The 16,516-nt window shown below is 39.9% G+C and overlaps 2 protein-coding genes across 2 annotated transcripts; both read right to left on the bottom strand.

Moving 5' to 3' along the window:
• Window positions 1-1,687: 1,687 nt before the first annotated feature.
• On the bottom strand, window positions 1,688-7,224 carry sirt2 (sirtuin 2 (silent mating type information regulation 2, homolog) 2 (S. cerevisiae)). The gene is made up of 16 exons (XM_034604501.1): window positions 7,028-7,224; window positions 6,813-6,859; window positions 6,562-6,610; window positions 6,153-6,263; window positions 5,980-6,021; window positions 5,660-5,766; window positions 5,304-5,360; window positions 5,139-5,207; window positions 4,931-5,060; window positions 4,777-4,836; window positions 4,502-4,557; window positions 4,330-4,406; window positions 4,122-4,173; window positions 3,965-4,032; window positions 3,424-3,490; window positions 1,688-2,756 (listed from the first exon to the last, which is right to left on the bottom strand). The coding sequence occupies exons 1-16, from the start codon at window positions 7,041-7,043 to the stop codon at window positions 2,613-2,615; spliced, it is 1,152 nt and encodes a 383-aa protein (XP_034460392.1). The 5' UTR covers window positions 7,044-7,224; the 3' UTR covers window positions 1,688-2,612.
• A 1,344-nt stretch (window positions 7,225-8,568) lies between these two features.
• Window positions 8,569-11,763, bottom strand: si:ch1073-228b5.2 (distal membrane-arm assembly complex protein 2). Its single transcript, XM_034604948.1, has 6 exons — window positions 11,715-11,763; window positions 11,110-11,300; window positions 10,223-10,303; window positions 9,264-9,403; window positions 8,949-9,111; window positions 8,569-8,856 (listed from the first exon to the last, which is right to left on the bottom strand). The coding sequence occupies exons 1-6, from the start codon at window positions 11,730-11,732 to the stop codon at window positions 8,691-8,693; spliced, it is 759 nt and encodes a 252-aa protein (XP_034460839.1). The 5' UTR covers window positions 11,733-11,763; the 3' UTR covers window positions 8,569-8,690.
• Window positions 11,764-16,516: the final 4,753 nt, after the last annotated feature.

Here is a 16,516-nt window from a genome sequence, read left to right as displayed (position 1 = left end):
AACATTATTCTAGCTTGTCACTGTGAGCATGTTAACATGCTAGCATTAGCATTTAGATCAAAGTACTAGTTTGCCTAAATACAGCTCTAATACTCCTAGTATTGTTTCTTTGCCAACATTTTTGTCCAACAACTTTATGACAGTCTTATAAGGGCATAATAATTATTGTTTATGTAAAATATATGGGCGTAAAAGATAATGAAAAAAAGTAAACCATGCACAAACCACACCGAAAAGTTCGCGTTTAGCAAGTTAAAAACATTATCTTTGATGTTAGCACATTTCAAAGTATAATCAGGGTAAAAAGCCAATACTATGCAATAACGGTTACATTAAAGTGTCCAGATGCTGAGGATGACCACGGCCACCTTATACAGGCTATGTGTGACATATATTATTACAGCTATGCTTTTGATTACAGTCCCTTAACCATGAAGAGTCCCAAGTAAAAATGGTAAAAGGCTCCAACAACATAAATGTTTACATTGATCTTTAAATGGCCATAAAAACCTATTTTCTCAGAAAGCTTCTCACTAATTGAATCTTACTGGTTCTTCATGAAAACAAATATTTCTCCCACAGTCACATCAGTTTTTTTATTACGATGTTTGAGTTTTTCTTCGAATAGCTTTCCTGCGATTAGTTGGAAAAATGTGATGCCAAGTATTTCTGTGCATCGGTCACATGCAGCATGTGAATCAAAATGTGTTGACACAATGTGGGGTTGTTTACGTATGTTTCCCGGCTACTGTGTGATAAAGCCACATACACACAATACTAATTAATTAATTTAGTTGCTGTAGGTTACTTTTCATGTATCTGAAATGCTTGAACCTTTTTTTAAGTGTAGAACAAAAAAAAACAAAAAAAAGAAGTTTCAATTTAAATAGCTGAGGTACATGTGTACAACTAGTTGCATGTGGTTGAGGAAACGTGCACAGTTATGTATAACCCAGTGTCCACTGCGTTTCTATATTCTACAAACATTGATATTTCCTACTAATTAAAGCCTAAAATAGCCACATACACATAGTTGAATCAACTCATTCAGCCTCAACAAAACTGAACAGTATCAGGTTTACAATTGTAAATTTATTGCAGGACTTTTGTATTGGTTTCCATAATATTGTACAGATGTTCATGCTACTGTGCCCACCCCTGTATTTCTATATGTCACAGTGGAACAATTCATTCTCTTACACATATCCCAAATACAGTGGAAACCAACTATAGAGACCAAAAAGCCTGGGACAGAATCATTCTATACAGATGCTCGTTAAATCATTCCCTCACAATAATCAAGCTTCCTGTTGATTTTGGGTCTTTTCATACAAGACAATAAACTATTGTAGCCTACTACAAGAAGCTGTCATATTTCATGCACTCTTTTCTAACATATGAGGTTTATGGACTGCCTGTGTGATGATGACTGCTCTCCCTAAATTCACTGTGTGTGTGAGTGTGTGTACAGTATGTGTGCACTCATGCAGCATGGGATATGTTCCTGGACTCTCACCATTGCTCTTCTGAGAGATGCTCTGCCCTCCTGTTACTGCTCTGCTTGCATTTTCAGACTAGTACAGAGCGAGCAGACTCTGACCATCAGATCTGGAGACAGTAGACAGTGATGTTACTAATGTTATTTTTAAAATCGGTTAATTGTGAGGTTGTAAATTTTGTATTTACGCAATGAAGACACAAATATCAATTAGAAAAATAATCTGCATGAGAAATAAAGAAAGATAAATAAACTTGGGTTTTAATAATCATCTGCTTATAGTAATGAAGCTGATTCCGGCAGATATGATCACGATAAGTTGTTTCCACTTCACTTCACTATGAAACTGTTTAATTTTCTTATTTTAAATTACACATTCTTGAAGAAAACCATGTCTGTTTATCCTCACTAGAAACATTTACTTTCAACCAACTGAAGTCCTGACAACAGAAGGGCACAAAGCTATGATTATATTTTGTGCATCATGTAAAGTTTGCAGTTTTATTATATGAAGAGATCATAATTTCCCCCCCATAAACATCTAAAAACATTGTATTCAAAAAATAACAGAAATCAGTTCAAACAGGAGCAGAGGGTCAACATGAAAAAAATATTAGTCAAAAATCAAGATGATATTTTCCAAGTTATATCTATAACTGCCTAAGTTCCCCTTTCAGGAAGTTATTATTTGCATCTATGTAATACTTGCATGAGCGATTCAATACACAACAGCCTGGTTTATCTTTTAAGGGTTAATAAACTGGAATCAGTGACGAGAGTTAAAGTGACAAAGATTAGCATGATATTTGAAACAAAAGCAAAATAGAAGTATCTTGACTAATGGTTTCAGATGTTACACTCTACTTTTTTGCATGATGCCAATATATAGTAATGTCAGTAAAGTGCAAGTAACTGATAAACAAAAGCATAAAACACAGGGATGAAAGACGTCATGTGAGGTTGTTAAGAGGAATCAAATGTTTGCCGAAAAAAAAAAAAAACGGCATCGATTCTCAACGTCAAACAGAAACAATCAGAATCTGCCTCTAAGGACCACCTCCACACAGCGACATCAGTACAGTAGCTTTGAATAAAAAGGGAGATTTGGAATGAGTTACTCTTCCTTTTTCTCTGGTTCTGGAGCCACTGAAGCAGAGCTCGTCTTGGCTGCAGCTTTGCTGTTCTCACCGGCCTTTTCCTTTTGGTCGTGACTATCGATCTTGGCGTGGTCCTGCTTCACCATTTCTTCCAGCTCCACCTGGAAAAAGTTCAAACCAGAAGGTATTCACCAGGAGTAAAGTAAACAGACACAGGGGAGTGACTGGTGATGATCAGAGAAAACAGCTCTTGCTTTGGGTGAATAAGAAGTCCTTCCACAGTGGGGGCTTGCAACCACAACATCACACAGGAAAAATCACATTAAGACTATGCTGAAATTTCAATTACACTCATGTGTTAAACTTTTATTACCACTTAAAGGTTCAGTGTGTAGAAATCAGTGGTGAAGGTGCATGCTGCAGGTGAACACCCCTCACCTCACCCTCCCCTTCATGAAAGGGAACCTGTGGTATCCTTCAGTTGTGATAAAAACTCAAAAGGTGTTTAGTTTGTCCATTCTGGGCTGCTGTAAAAACATGGCAGCCTCCGTAGAGAGGACCCCCCCGATGTAAATATAAAGGTATTTAAATATAAAATGCCCATTCTAGGGTAAAGAAAACAACAATTCCTATAATTTAGATGAAACACACTAGTCAAAACATCACTAAGATTATTTTATATTCAATTTCTGCCAATAGATCCCTTTCAGCTGAATATTACACACTGAACCTAGTGGTCAGACTGAAGTGATGTCAGTATTTATTAATCTATGGTTCGAGGCTATTTTTCCTATGACTCTACTGTATATAGATGATGTGGTAACTTACCTTCCATCCCAGCAAGTCAGCTAGAGCCAAACAGCCGTCATCACATGTACTGATGTGAGCTACGTCTCTGGAGGGAAGAGAAAAAGGCCACGATTAGAGCCTGGACTTGGCTCCACAACATTCTTTTCATTTCCAGAACTGATCCACATGCCACTATTGAAACACTGAATGTCAAATGCCATTTAAAATTTCCGTCTTGAACATTTGTACTTTAAAGTTTAAAGATAGCCCCTTAAAATACGATGCATCATTATAAGTATCATTATAAATTAAGCTTTAGCACCATCTGGTGGTGCAAACATAAAGCGTAAGATCATACTAATAGAAAGACTATATTCATGTTTTATACGAAAAATGTAAATAAGTATTGATCATTTTTTGTTTGTTTGTTAATGATCAAAAACTTCTAATCTCACTGGACTAGGTCACCTTGCTGGGATTCATCAAATTAAATCTAATATAAGATTTATGTTAGAATGGAAGAATAAAGCTTATATAGTGAAACTGTTTGAGGGAAGACGTAGCAGCGTCTCTGTATCACCTGTATGCCTTGTCTGAGTCAAAGTCCATCCCTCCTCCAAAACCAAGCAACCCGAACAGAGGGTCAGCCTGCACAGAGAATCAAGAAACACATTTATGACAGAATAAAATACCGAAAACAAAAGGCAGAAGGGATTCCAGGAATGGTGTTTGCTCACCTGTCCGGCCTTCTCCATGTTAATGAGCAGTCTGGGACAACTTTTTGAGACCCTGAATACCCCCCAAAAGACAGTAACATGGGGGAAACCACAGAAAATCGGACAAACAAATTAACAATTGCTTAGACAATATTTTGACAATTCACTTGAAGCTTCTTATAGGAGCAATCTACTATATTTCAGGAATAGGAAACTTGATCTGATGTACCTGCCGACCAGACCTGCAAATGGCTGGACTTGCAGAGAGGTCCCCATGACGATGAGAAGATCACAGCGAGGAAAGTCCTGACAGGTGAATAAAGACAATGAAAAGAGTTTATTTCGGCAGAAGTGCGACATCACATGCCTGAATAGTTTTGGACCAACACCACTGCGCTCACCATCTTCATTGAAGTGAAGAACCGGACAGGCAAACTCTCTCCAAAGAAAACGATATCTGAGTGAAGAGAAGCAATGAACACCGAGATACGAAGAGATTCAGAAATAAACAGTGTGATGACCCAGTTACCCTGAAGTCATGTTTGTTGAGGTACAATGATGTGCAGACAGGTTGTCAGGTTTTTTAGGAAGAGGAATTAAAATTTCATTGGACAAATATAAATAATATTGAAAAGGACAAAAGTAAAAAGAAGCAGAGAGACAAGGATCAACTGACCTGGTTTGACCAAACTGCTGCACTTGTCACATCTGGGAATGTCATCAGAAAAGATCTTTTCTACAAAGCACAAAAAAGAGTTCAATGTCCCAATTGGGAAAAAAATTACTCAACTATCCTTTTTCATGTAAATACTAACAGAAGTAATAAACACCTTTCATCCAGTCCAGGTTGTATTCCTTACGGCAACAGAAACTAACACAGTGTGATGTGTAAAACGTTCCATGAGCTTCGATTAGATCGTCTCCTTCGAGCCCAGCCACTCGCTCCAGTGTGTCGATATTCTGACAGAACAGACACATTAATGTCAACACAAACAAGTTATTTAATTTGGTTATGTTACATTATGTGTGTTTACCTACCTGTGTGTAGCAGCGTTTCAGGAGGCCCTTGTCCTTCAGCATCTTCATGAAGTAGTGACAGATTGTTGGCTAAACACAAATAAAAGTCAGACAAGACAAGAAGCAAATCAGTTTTCTAAATGACATGACAATCATGAGATGGTTGTTTGGAAGTGCTTTGTGTACCTTGAACTGTCCTGGGTAAAGCTCTCTGGCCAAGGCGAAGAATGGCTCTGGATGTTTCTGAGACACAAGATGGTAAAAAATATAAAATTGTATTGTACTGACAACGAAGATCGTAGACGTAATACCTGTAATTGCCATTGGATGACTGTAAGAGGGTATAATGAGCAACTAGCCATAGTGGTCAAGCCAACACACACTTGAGAAAAACAGGATTCAAAATGTTCCAACTTCAGAATTAAACTTAAGCTGAATCAGGATATAATTAAAGATTTTGTGTTTTTCTTCACTCCATTGATTTTTAGGGCCCTGAGACGGCTGTCATGTGCTGTTCCATGCTTCACACTGTATTAACCCACCTTAAAGTAATCGATCTGGAAGATGGCCTCTGGGTGAGGAAGGTTATATTTCTGCAAGTTTGCATACAGGCCGGTTCCTGGTGAACGGAAATCAGGGATTCCAGCAGCTGTGGAGAGAAAAGGTGTTACAGATTAACAATAAAGTATACATACATACATTTAGACACATATATATGTGTGTGTGTGTGTGTGTGTGTGTGTGTATATATATTATATATATATAAAGTATACATACTCAAACACATATGATTGCTATACATTTGAACTGATTTAAGGACTTTTAAATGCATATTTCATAATATTGAAGCTGAGATACTCACATGTGGATATTCCTGCTCCAACCATGCAGAGGATGTTCTTACCTGTGTGGATACAAAGGAACTTTCAAAATAAATAAATAATAACTACACCGTGGTAACTGACTTTTAAGCTGTAAATCAATCCGCCATGATCAGTCCTGATGGACAGGCTGAATAGAAGCAAGGAGACTCACATTTGCCACTCTTTATGTATTGAGCCACTCCTTCTAGAGTCAACTCATCCAGAACTTTTTCAGCTGAGCCGAGGCCCAGAGTGCTTGAGAAGAGGTTACGCAGGAAGTCCACTGACAGGAACAGAGAAGATAATCATCAATAACAATCCAATTTTTGAAATATTTCTTAGTTGATAAAAACTACATGACGGAAAATCTTTTAAAAAACGTGTGGGGAGATGTAGAGACCAGTAATGGCTTCTAAGAAAACCACAGCCAAATATAACAAGTACAAAACATACAAAATATTTAAATGGCAAAACTTAGCTCTTAATAGATGAAATAATACAAAGCTGGATATTATCATGAATAATTTCGTGTTGATAACTTCACAGCATGTTACACATGAGCCATGTTCGTGTTTACATACTTTCTGTGTCTCCTGCTGCCTCTTCTTCACTGCTGTCGTCGGATTGTTCCTATAAACAATCAAAAATAATGAGTGACAGTATAAATTCAGACACAGTAAAGACGGTTGATGTGTGTTGTGAACATGAGATGCTCACAGATCACTGCTTTGTTCGGATTTTGTCAAAGCTGGGTGACAGTAGCCCATCTGCTAGCATGCACTTGCTACAGTTAGCTACAGATAAGAGCTTCCTTGTTTGTTTGTTTTTTTACCTCTGGTTCCAGTGAAACCTCCTCCTCTTCTTTACTATCAGGGAGTTCTAACAAAACAACAAACAAAACATCAAATACCCCGTCAAACAAACAAGATCCTCAACAAGTATTTGTCTGTGTAAATGTCCGTGTTAGCTTCAAAGCTAGCTGAGCTCGCGCTGTGGACCTGCTGGAAACAGTGAGTAGGTCAGTTTCACATCAGACAGACATATTACCTGATGCATCAGACATTTATCCGTCCACTGAAACCCTTCAACCACAGGGGTCCGAATGACAACTAATGTATATTCACTAATTAACAAAGTTGTGACCAGTAATACTAGCTCTCAGCTGGCCCGTCTTGTTGTTGTCCGTCAATTAAAAGGGTCCGGGATGATGTGACACAGTTCCTACGGAGTTTGTAGTTCCTACCGCAGAGAACCACCTGCTGTTCTGTTAAATGTCACATGAATGAACTTATATTCAACAGACTCATGATCAATAAACATGGGTAAGACTACAGATGAATAGAGATACTTGCGTCCAATGTTAAGGCAGACAATGGAGGTGAGAAGTACACTTAGGGAAATGTATTCACTTCAAACTGTAAGTTTACTGCATCTGTATTTTTAAACTACCAGTGATTCATTTATCCCCTTTCATTGTCTTCTCCAGCTCACTGTGCCTCCGACCTCCGACCCTGCTGTAGACACATGAAGGCTCACACTGGATTATGGGCTTTGGTTTGCTCACAAGCTTTCACAGTGAAGATTCCAAATGCATACAGACACGCTGTGATGGGCGGCTACAGGGTTTCCATTGTGTGATAAACATGCAATATGGATTCACAGGCAAAGTTTACAATGCAATCAATGCAACAATACCACATAATCATTCATAATCATTTATTTTGTACATTTACAATCATATTTACACCTCAACATATGCAGACAAAGTTTGATTGGCTGGAGACAGAGAAATTATATTCACAATAGTGCAAACTCTTAATTTGAAATGGACTGGCCAAGGAAACTTTGCTGCTCAGACATGCACTGAACTCCAGATAATCTCCTGAAATTAAGCAGAGTGACAATATGTGAGAACGCAAATGTCCGAGTCAGTTGCTGTCGACATTCTCCAGAGTTTCTCCTGCCAGCCCCCCCGTAAAAACTCTGGAAAATGTCCAAGTGAGCCCATGTGAGAATACAGCAGGAAATTATCTGGAGGATTCAGTGTGAGCGAGTGGGCGTGTTGATGACGTTGTGAGAGCTTTGGGTGATACGAGCCAACGCTGGTGTCGATGTGCTAAAAACATGTGATCTGCGCAGTGGAATTCATATGTTACATCCTGCCTCCTGCATGATGATGAACTTCCCCTCGCCTGAACGCTACAGAGATTTCTGTGTTGTTATGCAAGTGTCTGACCAGAGGATCTTCTGCCGCCTTCTTCATTTGTGAAAGGCAACCTCTGGAGAAAGCCCTTTGTGCAGACATTTTCCAGAGTTCATCTCTGAAAACAGCGTTGTGATAACAAATACATTAAATACATATGACAAATAACCCAACAAACTTGAGGTAGTCCATTCTTTTTCCACGCTTTACTGTTTTAAAAATTGTATATCCAATTGTGTGTTGTAAATGTCCAATCAAATTTGAGTCTGTACCTGACTCTGCAGGATTATGTCAGGACTTGTAGAATTCAACTCTTTCTCTGAGATCAAACTAAATCTGGCCCGGTCCAACACTGACATTAAGCTGTGATCGCTGTAACGCTGCAAAAATCAGACCTATCACGTCTCCTCTTCTTATGTCAGGTGTTCCCTCTGCACCTAACTTTGTCCTTTTCTGTAAAAGCAGAGCAGTCTCTGAGAACTCAGAAGTCTGGTCCCTGTCCATGCTCTACCTCTGCTCTTGCATTTGCTCCATGTTCTCCTCCTGACTCAGACTGAGGTTGTAGCCAGACGCTGTGATTTGGCACTGTGGTAACATTTCCTCCAGTAGGATGATGATCAACCCAGGACTCGAAATCCCAGGTAGGGATGAAATGTCCAGATGCCGGAGTCCCCTGCAGAACAGCACACAAAAAGAGGTGTTTAACCCAACAGGAGTGTGTTGGTTATAATAACTAGGCTTTGTTGTGAGTGTCTGGATGATTACTTGAGATTCCTTAGTGCAGCCAGGCCGCCTGTCGTGATGCGTGGACAGTGAGAGATGTCCAGTTCCTCCAGGGAGTCCTGGAACATGTGGAGCTTGGCCAGAAACCAGTCGTCCACTTCAGGACATCCTCGAAAAGACAGAGTCCTCAAAGATCGCTGTCCCTCTGAGGGAAGACAAATCAGATTAAAAACACTGGACTTACATGCTGAATATCATTAAAATGAATTAACAGTACATGGACATGACCGAGAGAGACAGAGGAAATGAGGTTACATCAGAATAAATGCAATTATGAGAGGAAAGAAAGCTCAGTACCCAGGTTCACCAGTCCTGTGTAGTTGATGATAGAGTAGCTCATGTCTACTTCCTCTAGCAGTGTGTCTTTGTGGTTCAAGAAATCCCAACTGAACTTGCCCCTGTGGTCAGCACGAAACCAGGCTGACTGCCCAACAAACCTGAGCACACAAGACGATCACATGAAGTTTGGATCAGGCCAGAACATTAAAGAAATGAAAGTAATGGGTGTGTTGATCACATCTGAACTCATTTAAAGACATCAAATGCAGATATGTAGAGTGAGACAACCAGCAGATTGTTTACTCGCTTTCAATCTCTTGAAGCTTGAGTTCCCAAAAGTTTAAAAGAAGGATAATAATGGTGCAGGAACCATTGCACAGCTACACAGACCTTTAGTTTAGCTGGTTTGCCACAAGGGATATTTCATGTCATTAAGTCCAGTTTGATTTTCTTCATATGATGCTCGTCTGATTTCAATATAAAACCATAAAAATATTTTTTTAACATTTTCAATAGGAAATTAACAAATTATTTAGTGAAATATTATCATTGCCTGAAATATTGCTTTCAAAATTTGAACTCTGAAATCAAGAAATCTGAAGCTGCCAGTCTGGACTATGAAAACCTTTGATGATTTATTTTTTATTATTACCTGACATTTTCCAGATTTGAGTAAATCATCTGCCGATTGACCAGTAATGATAACAATCATCACTTTCAGCCCCACATGAATAAATGCTTGATCCTAATCAAGTTACATGAATTTAGTAAATAGAGAAAAAGACAAGTTTAAGCCCATAATCATCAGGGTCAGACAGCAGTAGCGGTCTTATCCTATTATTTTCTAATACTTTTTATTAAATAATCTCTGTGGTCACCCAATTATTTGCAATTAACAGTTATTTAAATAGAAGAAAAAATATGAATCTTGAGTGTATGCATTTTCACAAACCATGAAGAAGCGACATGGTACTTACCGAAATCCTCCCTTTAGATTTAAGACATAATACGCTGCTGCTAAGTCCGACCCATGAAACCTCTGAGCGTAGCTGTTGTACCTGTGGAAGACAGTAATGGTCACAACAGCAATAATAATGTCACGACCATTAGATCATAGCATTAAGCCTAAAGACTTGTAGGATTATGAAAATAGCAAACTACAGGATTTTAACTGATATAGGCACATTCAGATTGTTGGAGCTATTTACACTAGTGTTTAACAGTTAAACATCTGTTTATTTAGTTTTTTGTTTTGTTTGAAGATGACATAGATTATGCCTTTAGAATTATTATTGTAGTTATTTGTTTCTAGTTATCCTAGTTTATGATTTTGTTTTGAAGGTACTAGGCACCAGGTGATTTTATACATATGGGTAGGTGGGCATAGGCAGCCAGGCACCGGGAAGGGTGCATGGCTTTTTGCCAGGGCAAGAGAGACAGCAGACGCTACTGCCGCGTGTTTGTACGTTTGCATGCAAACAGAGAAATAAATCACACACAAAATGTGATGCCTGCCTGGATAATGGATTTATTCCCTGAGAAACATTCACACCTCAGGTGCCTTAGTGGCTTTTTGATATGGAGTTTTTATTCTTTTCTAAGTTTGAGGACAAATCCCCACTACACAGATGTTAAACTAAACAAGTTATATCAATTTTGTAAAGTGCACTCAGCAGTAGTTGCGATGACCTTTGGTTTCAGGGCATTAGGGAACTGTTTTTTACTTGAGCTACTATCAATTAGAAAAATGTGTGTTTGCCAGGTAGATCACACCTGAGAGCTGCACCTACCCTATGCATTAACCCGGTTTATTCAGGGTCTACTGAACAACAGTTACAGTCAAGAAAACCAAGACATCTCTTACGCGTTCTTCCTCTGGATCGCCCTCCTCCTCAGCTGAGAGCTCCAGCTCAGGAGCATCTCCATATCATAAAACCTCTGGGTGAGGAAGAGGAGCAGCCTCGTGTGGAGTGGAGGAGGAGACGCCGAGCTCGAGCTCCATGGTCGCCTGGCAACAAGGAGGAGGGCCGACCGCTGGCAACACCTGTGCAGAGACTGAACACGGACACAGTGAGTGGTGTCCTCCAGATGTGCTCAGGTAGAGTCAAATAAAAGAAATGTCTCCAAACTGAAGCCATTACTGTTACACCACTGGTAGAAGGTCTATAAGGTTAGACTAGGAGCACTAACATAACGTTATACACTTACACAGCTAACAGCAGCTAACTTGTGTGAGTTGTATCAGTCCTCAAGCTAAACACTAACCACTAACATAACGTTATACACTTACACATGTCGCTAACAGCAGCTAACTTAAGTGAGTTGTATCAATCCTCAAGCTAAACACTAACAACAACACACAGCCTGTTCTCTGACTAACAACCTGTTCTCCTCCATTTTAAAACTTAGCTCACCTCCTCATTCGTGTGCTAAGTGCAGTAGTTAGTCTGTATTTGAAGGGTGACTTACCATCAAGTGAGCCGACATGACAGTTCTGTTCAACAGCGAGTCGTGAGGGACAAACTCTGCTCTTCCGCTTTTGTCGCCGGTTGTTATTTAGCCTGTCTACCGCAGGGTGGCGCCCCAAGCACGTCCGTCATGTTGAGATGCAGATGAACCTTTTGTCCCCCCCCCCCCCCCCCCCCCACACACACACACACACACACGCACGCTACTTGAAGTTATTGTAGTGTAAATTAACATATTATTGAAACATTATTATTATTATTATTTCCATAGATGTAAGATATAAGATATACATATATCCCCTGTATGTGGAGACGTGAGGATATGAATAGATATAAAGGGGAATAGGGGAGATAGAAAGGGCAGAGAAACAGGCTGTGAAAGTTGAGGTGAATGAGAGAGGGGGGTGTTTGTGGAATAAAAAGGTCATGGATGGAGGAGGAAGGATGGAGACAGTGCCAGAGGGAGAGGCATGCTATGAATTCGGGTACGGTGGAGCAGTGGTTAGTACTGTGGCCTCACAGCAAGAAGGTTCTGGGTCTGAACATAACTGTATGGAGTTTGCATGTTTGCCCTGTGTATGTGTGGGTTTCCAGGCGTGCATGGTTGTTTGTCTCTATGTGTCTCTATATCATATTCCTCTGTTCCATAATTTAAAGCCCCTACAAGGACCTTTTCATTTTTGTTGATTTTGGCACCTCTGTGGACAAAAGTGGTAGTGTTTCCACTGCATCCTATCGTAAAGTCCTCGGCCCTGATAGCATGTACATTTGTTTCGAAAAAAGACAGAGCTATTTGTAGGATGCATAGCGATGAGGTAATTTGTCTTTTTGTTGCTGTATGATTGGTATCGTTAATTTCTCTGGTTGGGAAATTCATGTTTTTATGACGTTTGGGCAGGACCAGTTTTGGATCTGCATGATTAAAGTAACCTGCTATGATGATCACGCCATCTGGGTGAGCCGTCAGCTGTTATCATGAGGCTTTTCAAGCGCTACCTGAACTTTAGCTTTTTGGGGAATATATAGTGCCATAATTGTTATCATTGTGAATTTCCTTGGAAGAAAGAACGGTCTGCACCATTCTGTGAGGAGCTCTAGATCTGGGCAGCAGTGTTTGTATACAGTCTCCAGGGCTGTGCACCAGCTGTTGTTCACGTAAAGACACACACCTCCTCCTCTGCTCTCCCCGCAGTCCCTTGTTCGGTCCACTCTGTAAACAGTGCAGCCGGCTACTTTGATCGCAGTGTCTGGGATGTTGTTGTTCCACCAGGTCTCTGTGATGATAGTTACCTAATGTGGCGTAACTCTCATTCTGATTGCATCCATCTTTTTTGTAAGACCCTTGAGTTGGTGAGGAACAGACTTGGAAGCGCTGGTCTTTACTGGCTCGCTTCCCACTGCTTCTGTTTCCTCTCCCTCCGGGAGGCATCTCTTCACTGGCGGGATGGTATTGCCAGTGGTCTCTGGGGTACGTAGGATCTCCTGGGGATAAAAGAAGTTTTGAAACTGAACTCCATGCCTGCGGAAATGTAAACAAGGCTTTTCCGGCCTGACTGTCGTAAATCACTGCATTTGATAATTGGGTAATCTGACCCAACCACATACATAAAGAATAGTTTATAGAAAAAGAAAAAAATCTCCATTGCCTAATTTGCTACTGTAGGTCATAAAGAGGCAGAAATATTAAATTTAGACAGCCCCATAACCAGCTAAAATATCCCTCCATGTAGGGAGCTGGAGCCTCTTTCAGCTCTGTTTTTGGTCTCCACCATGTCTGGAGGAATATATCTGGGTCCACTATGCTCAACAGCTAGTTGCTACCTTCGTTTTGTTTGATGCTGCTGTTTCCATGGTTGGAACTCGGTAATCTCAAACTTTTCATCTTAAGAATCTGTTTTCAGTGAGGTTGGCTTTTATCAACAAAGAACACCCAACATGAATATAATTATTTGAACATAAATGCTGATGGTGCTGTAGATTGGAGGGGAAGAAAGAAAGCTACAGTAAATAAATACAGTAAATTCAGTGACAAGACGAATAGAGTCACAAAAACTAAAGTTTGTGATTTAGGTGTATGCCTCATAAAGCCTCACCATTTTGATCATTGACCTGTTTAGAACCATGGTTAAATTGTGACAGACTTGCTAATGGCTCTAAACAGTTCCCTCAAATAATTAGAATTTTCACAAATAGAATAACTAACTCTGTTTGTGTTTATCTGCCGATCATTGTGTCAGAAGTGCCTGCCTCAAAGACTTCTGCCAAAAACCACAGAAGGACTCCTGCTGGGTTTTTTCGGTTTAATGTTTTGCCGCCTGCTGATTACTTTTCTTGCCTGCGCTTCAAATCATATCTGTGTGTATGTGTGTGTATGTGTGTGTGTGTGTGTATGTAGGTTCATGCCTGGTATCAGATCAAATAATCAGGCTCTTCTTCAGCAGGAAGTTGCAGAATAAATGGGGGAAAAAAGCTTCAGATGCCTCATGGTCAAAACGCAGAATAGTATAGACATAGAATAGACATATGTAAAGGTAAATCTACACACAACCCCTCCACAGAAATTCATCTGTAGAACTGGCGAAAATTTCTCCTTCGATATGATTTTCTTCCTCTTCGTTTTGATTTATGCAAATCTTTTCTGTGTGATTTGATCCTGATTGTGCTGCTCACAGCATTGACAAATTTAAATAGAAACATGTTCAGAATAATCCACAGTCTTTACAGTGAACATGTGTTGTTTTTTGTTGTAGCTTTGTCATGTTGCTGATGTCTCTCAAGCAGGATGCCGTGTCTTGATGTTTGCACCTGTAATGTGTTTGTGTTTTGTCCCTTCAATGTGCAGATATGGTGTTCGAGAAGAAGCTGACCAACAATTTCTGGACCTGGTTTGTTGAGGTTCAGCAGAGCAGATGTTCCAGGAATACCAGATGGTAAAGATCTCATGTTCATTTACCATGACTGATATGAAGCCTAATGAAACAAACCAATATCAGCCGATCAAATGTTTCACACTACGTGTGTGTTTGTAATTTGTGCATGTGTGTGGATGTATAGTTCCACAGCACACAACTGACAGCATGTTATCCCTGCAGGAGACAGAGTTGGAGTACGATTGTGAGAGATGTGGGAACACATGAGACCAGTGGTCAACCCCTCTGATCCTGCAAACGTAAATGACATCACATGCTGTGGTCCTTTGACGCCACAAAGACGTTCTTCACAGAGCTGATGGTGAAATACAGACAGAAAGAAAGATCTAGACAAACAAAGCACAAACATCCTGCGAACAAATGAAGAGTAAAGACAGTGGCAGGAGCTTAATCTGCAGTTGTTATCATTTTTGTTAACAAAAACCTTTTGGTGCAGATTGACCATCTACCTACAAATGTCTGTCTGTCGGTCTGTCTGTCTGTCTGTCTGTCTGTCTGTCTGTCTGTCTGTCTGTCTGTCTGTCTGTCTGTTGACGGAGGAAGTGAAGTGCTGAGTTTGGTGCGACTTGGACACACGATATGTTCAATATTATTATATATATATAATAATTAAATAAACAGGTGACTGTAGCAGTCAATGTGTGTGCATCAGTGTGCCTTAGCTGTCAGTCCACTGACCCAGTTGAATCTTCTTTTACCTCCTCTGATAAACTATTGGAGCGGTCAACAACTGGGTCAAACTGCAGATCTAGATCATTTTGATTATTTGTTTTTTCATTTCCCCATACGGACTGAGACAGACAAAGACGGGCTTAGCGATATTGACTGTTGAGTAAGTAAAAGCACAACGTCCGTTTGCTGTTTGATTACAGAGCTTTTTTTGTGAAGTGCCAACTTGGGTCTGAAGATTGTGTCGATGAAATAGCCGACATCACATGTTATGTATGAAAAACTAATACCAGTTCAGTAAATCATTCAAACTTACATATAAACCAAACATGAACAGTAATAACGCAAAATTGTTTTTATTATATGAAAAGCATTGACTATAAAATCTTCACTGCAGATAAAGCAGGTAGGATGAACACAAAGTTTTCTAACTTCACTCTGCACCATAGACTGTTTATAAAAAGCTCTGCACAGAACGTCCAGCACACAAACAATAAAAAGTGACAGTGCATTTTCCTGCACATTTCGTGCCAGTCCCCCAGTAGAATGTCCGGAAAATGGCCAAATGAGCCCATGTACAATACAGCAGGAACATTTCTGGAAAATTCACAGTGAGTGAGTGAGTTGACGACGTCTCTAAGACGCGATGGACACGAAACTGGAAGAATACAAATAGCCTGTCTCAGGATTAAAAAGAGGAGCCGTACACATGTTTATGTGCTGTAAATAAGGCTTTCCACAGCAGAATGTTATATGTCAAGTCCTGCCTCCCGAATGCTCTGGATGTGTTTCCAGTGAGTAGTCCCATATACATATAGAAAACCATGAATATATGAACCTGTGTCACATGTAAAAGCTGTTTTCCACATGGAAAATACAATGTCCAGAAAATTGATTACCATGTATTAGGTCCTTTTTATTAGTTAGAGATGCAAAGATGGAAGTGAAGGGATGTGGAGCCTGAGCAAATCACATTAGTGAAGGCTTGGTTGAATGAACATGTGGACCAATGAAGTAATGAGTAACTGGCGAGGGCATGAATGAGTGAATGAATTGATTAGTAGATGGATGGTGGAATTGATGGATTGTGGATTTATGTTCTCAGATCAAGAGCTTTTGGTGTCTCTCTTTGAAATTCACCTTAGTGTATTATTGATGGGATTTTCATTCATAGTGTTTACATGGGGTTTGGTGCTCCGCATTC

This window comes from Hippoglossus hippoglossus, chromosome 13, assembly GCF_009819705.1.
Source record: "Hippoglossus hippoglossus isolate fHipHip1 chromosome 13, fHipHip1.pri, whole genome shotgun sequence".
In the NCBI taxonomy this organism is placed as follows: Eukaryota; Metazoa; Chordata; class Actinopteri; order Pleuronectiformes; family Pleuronectidae; genus Hippoglossus; species Hippoglossus hippoglossus.
The sequence above is the reverse complement of the archived record's forward strand: the minus strand, read 5'-3'. Positions and strand labels throughout refer to the sequence as shown.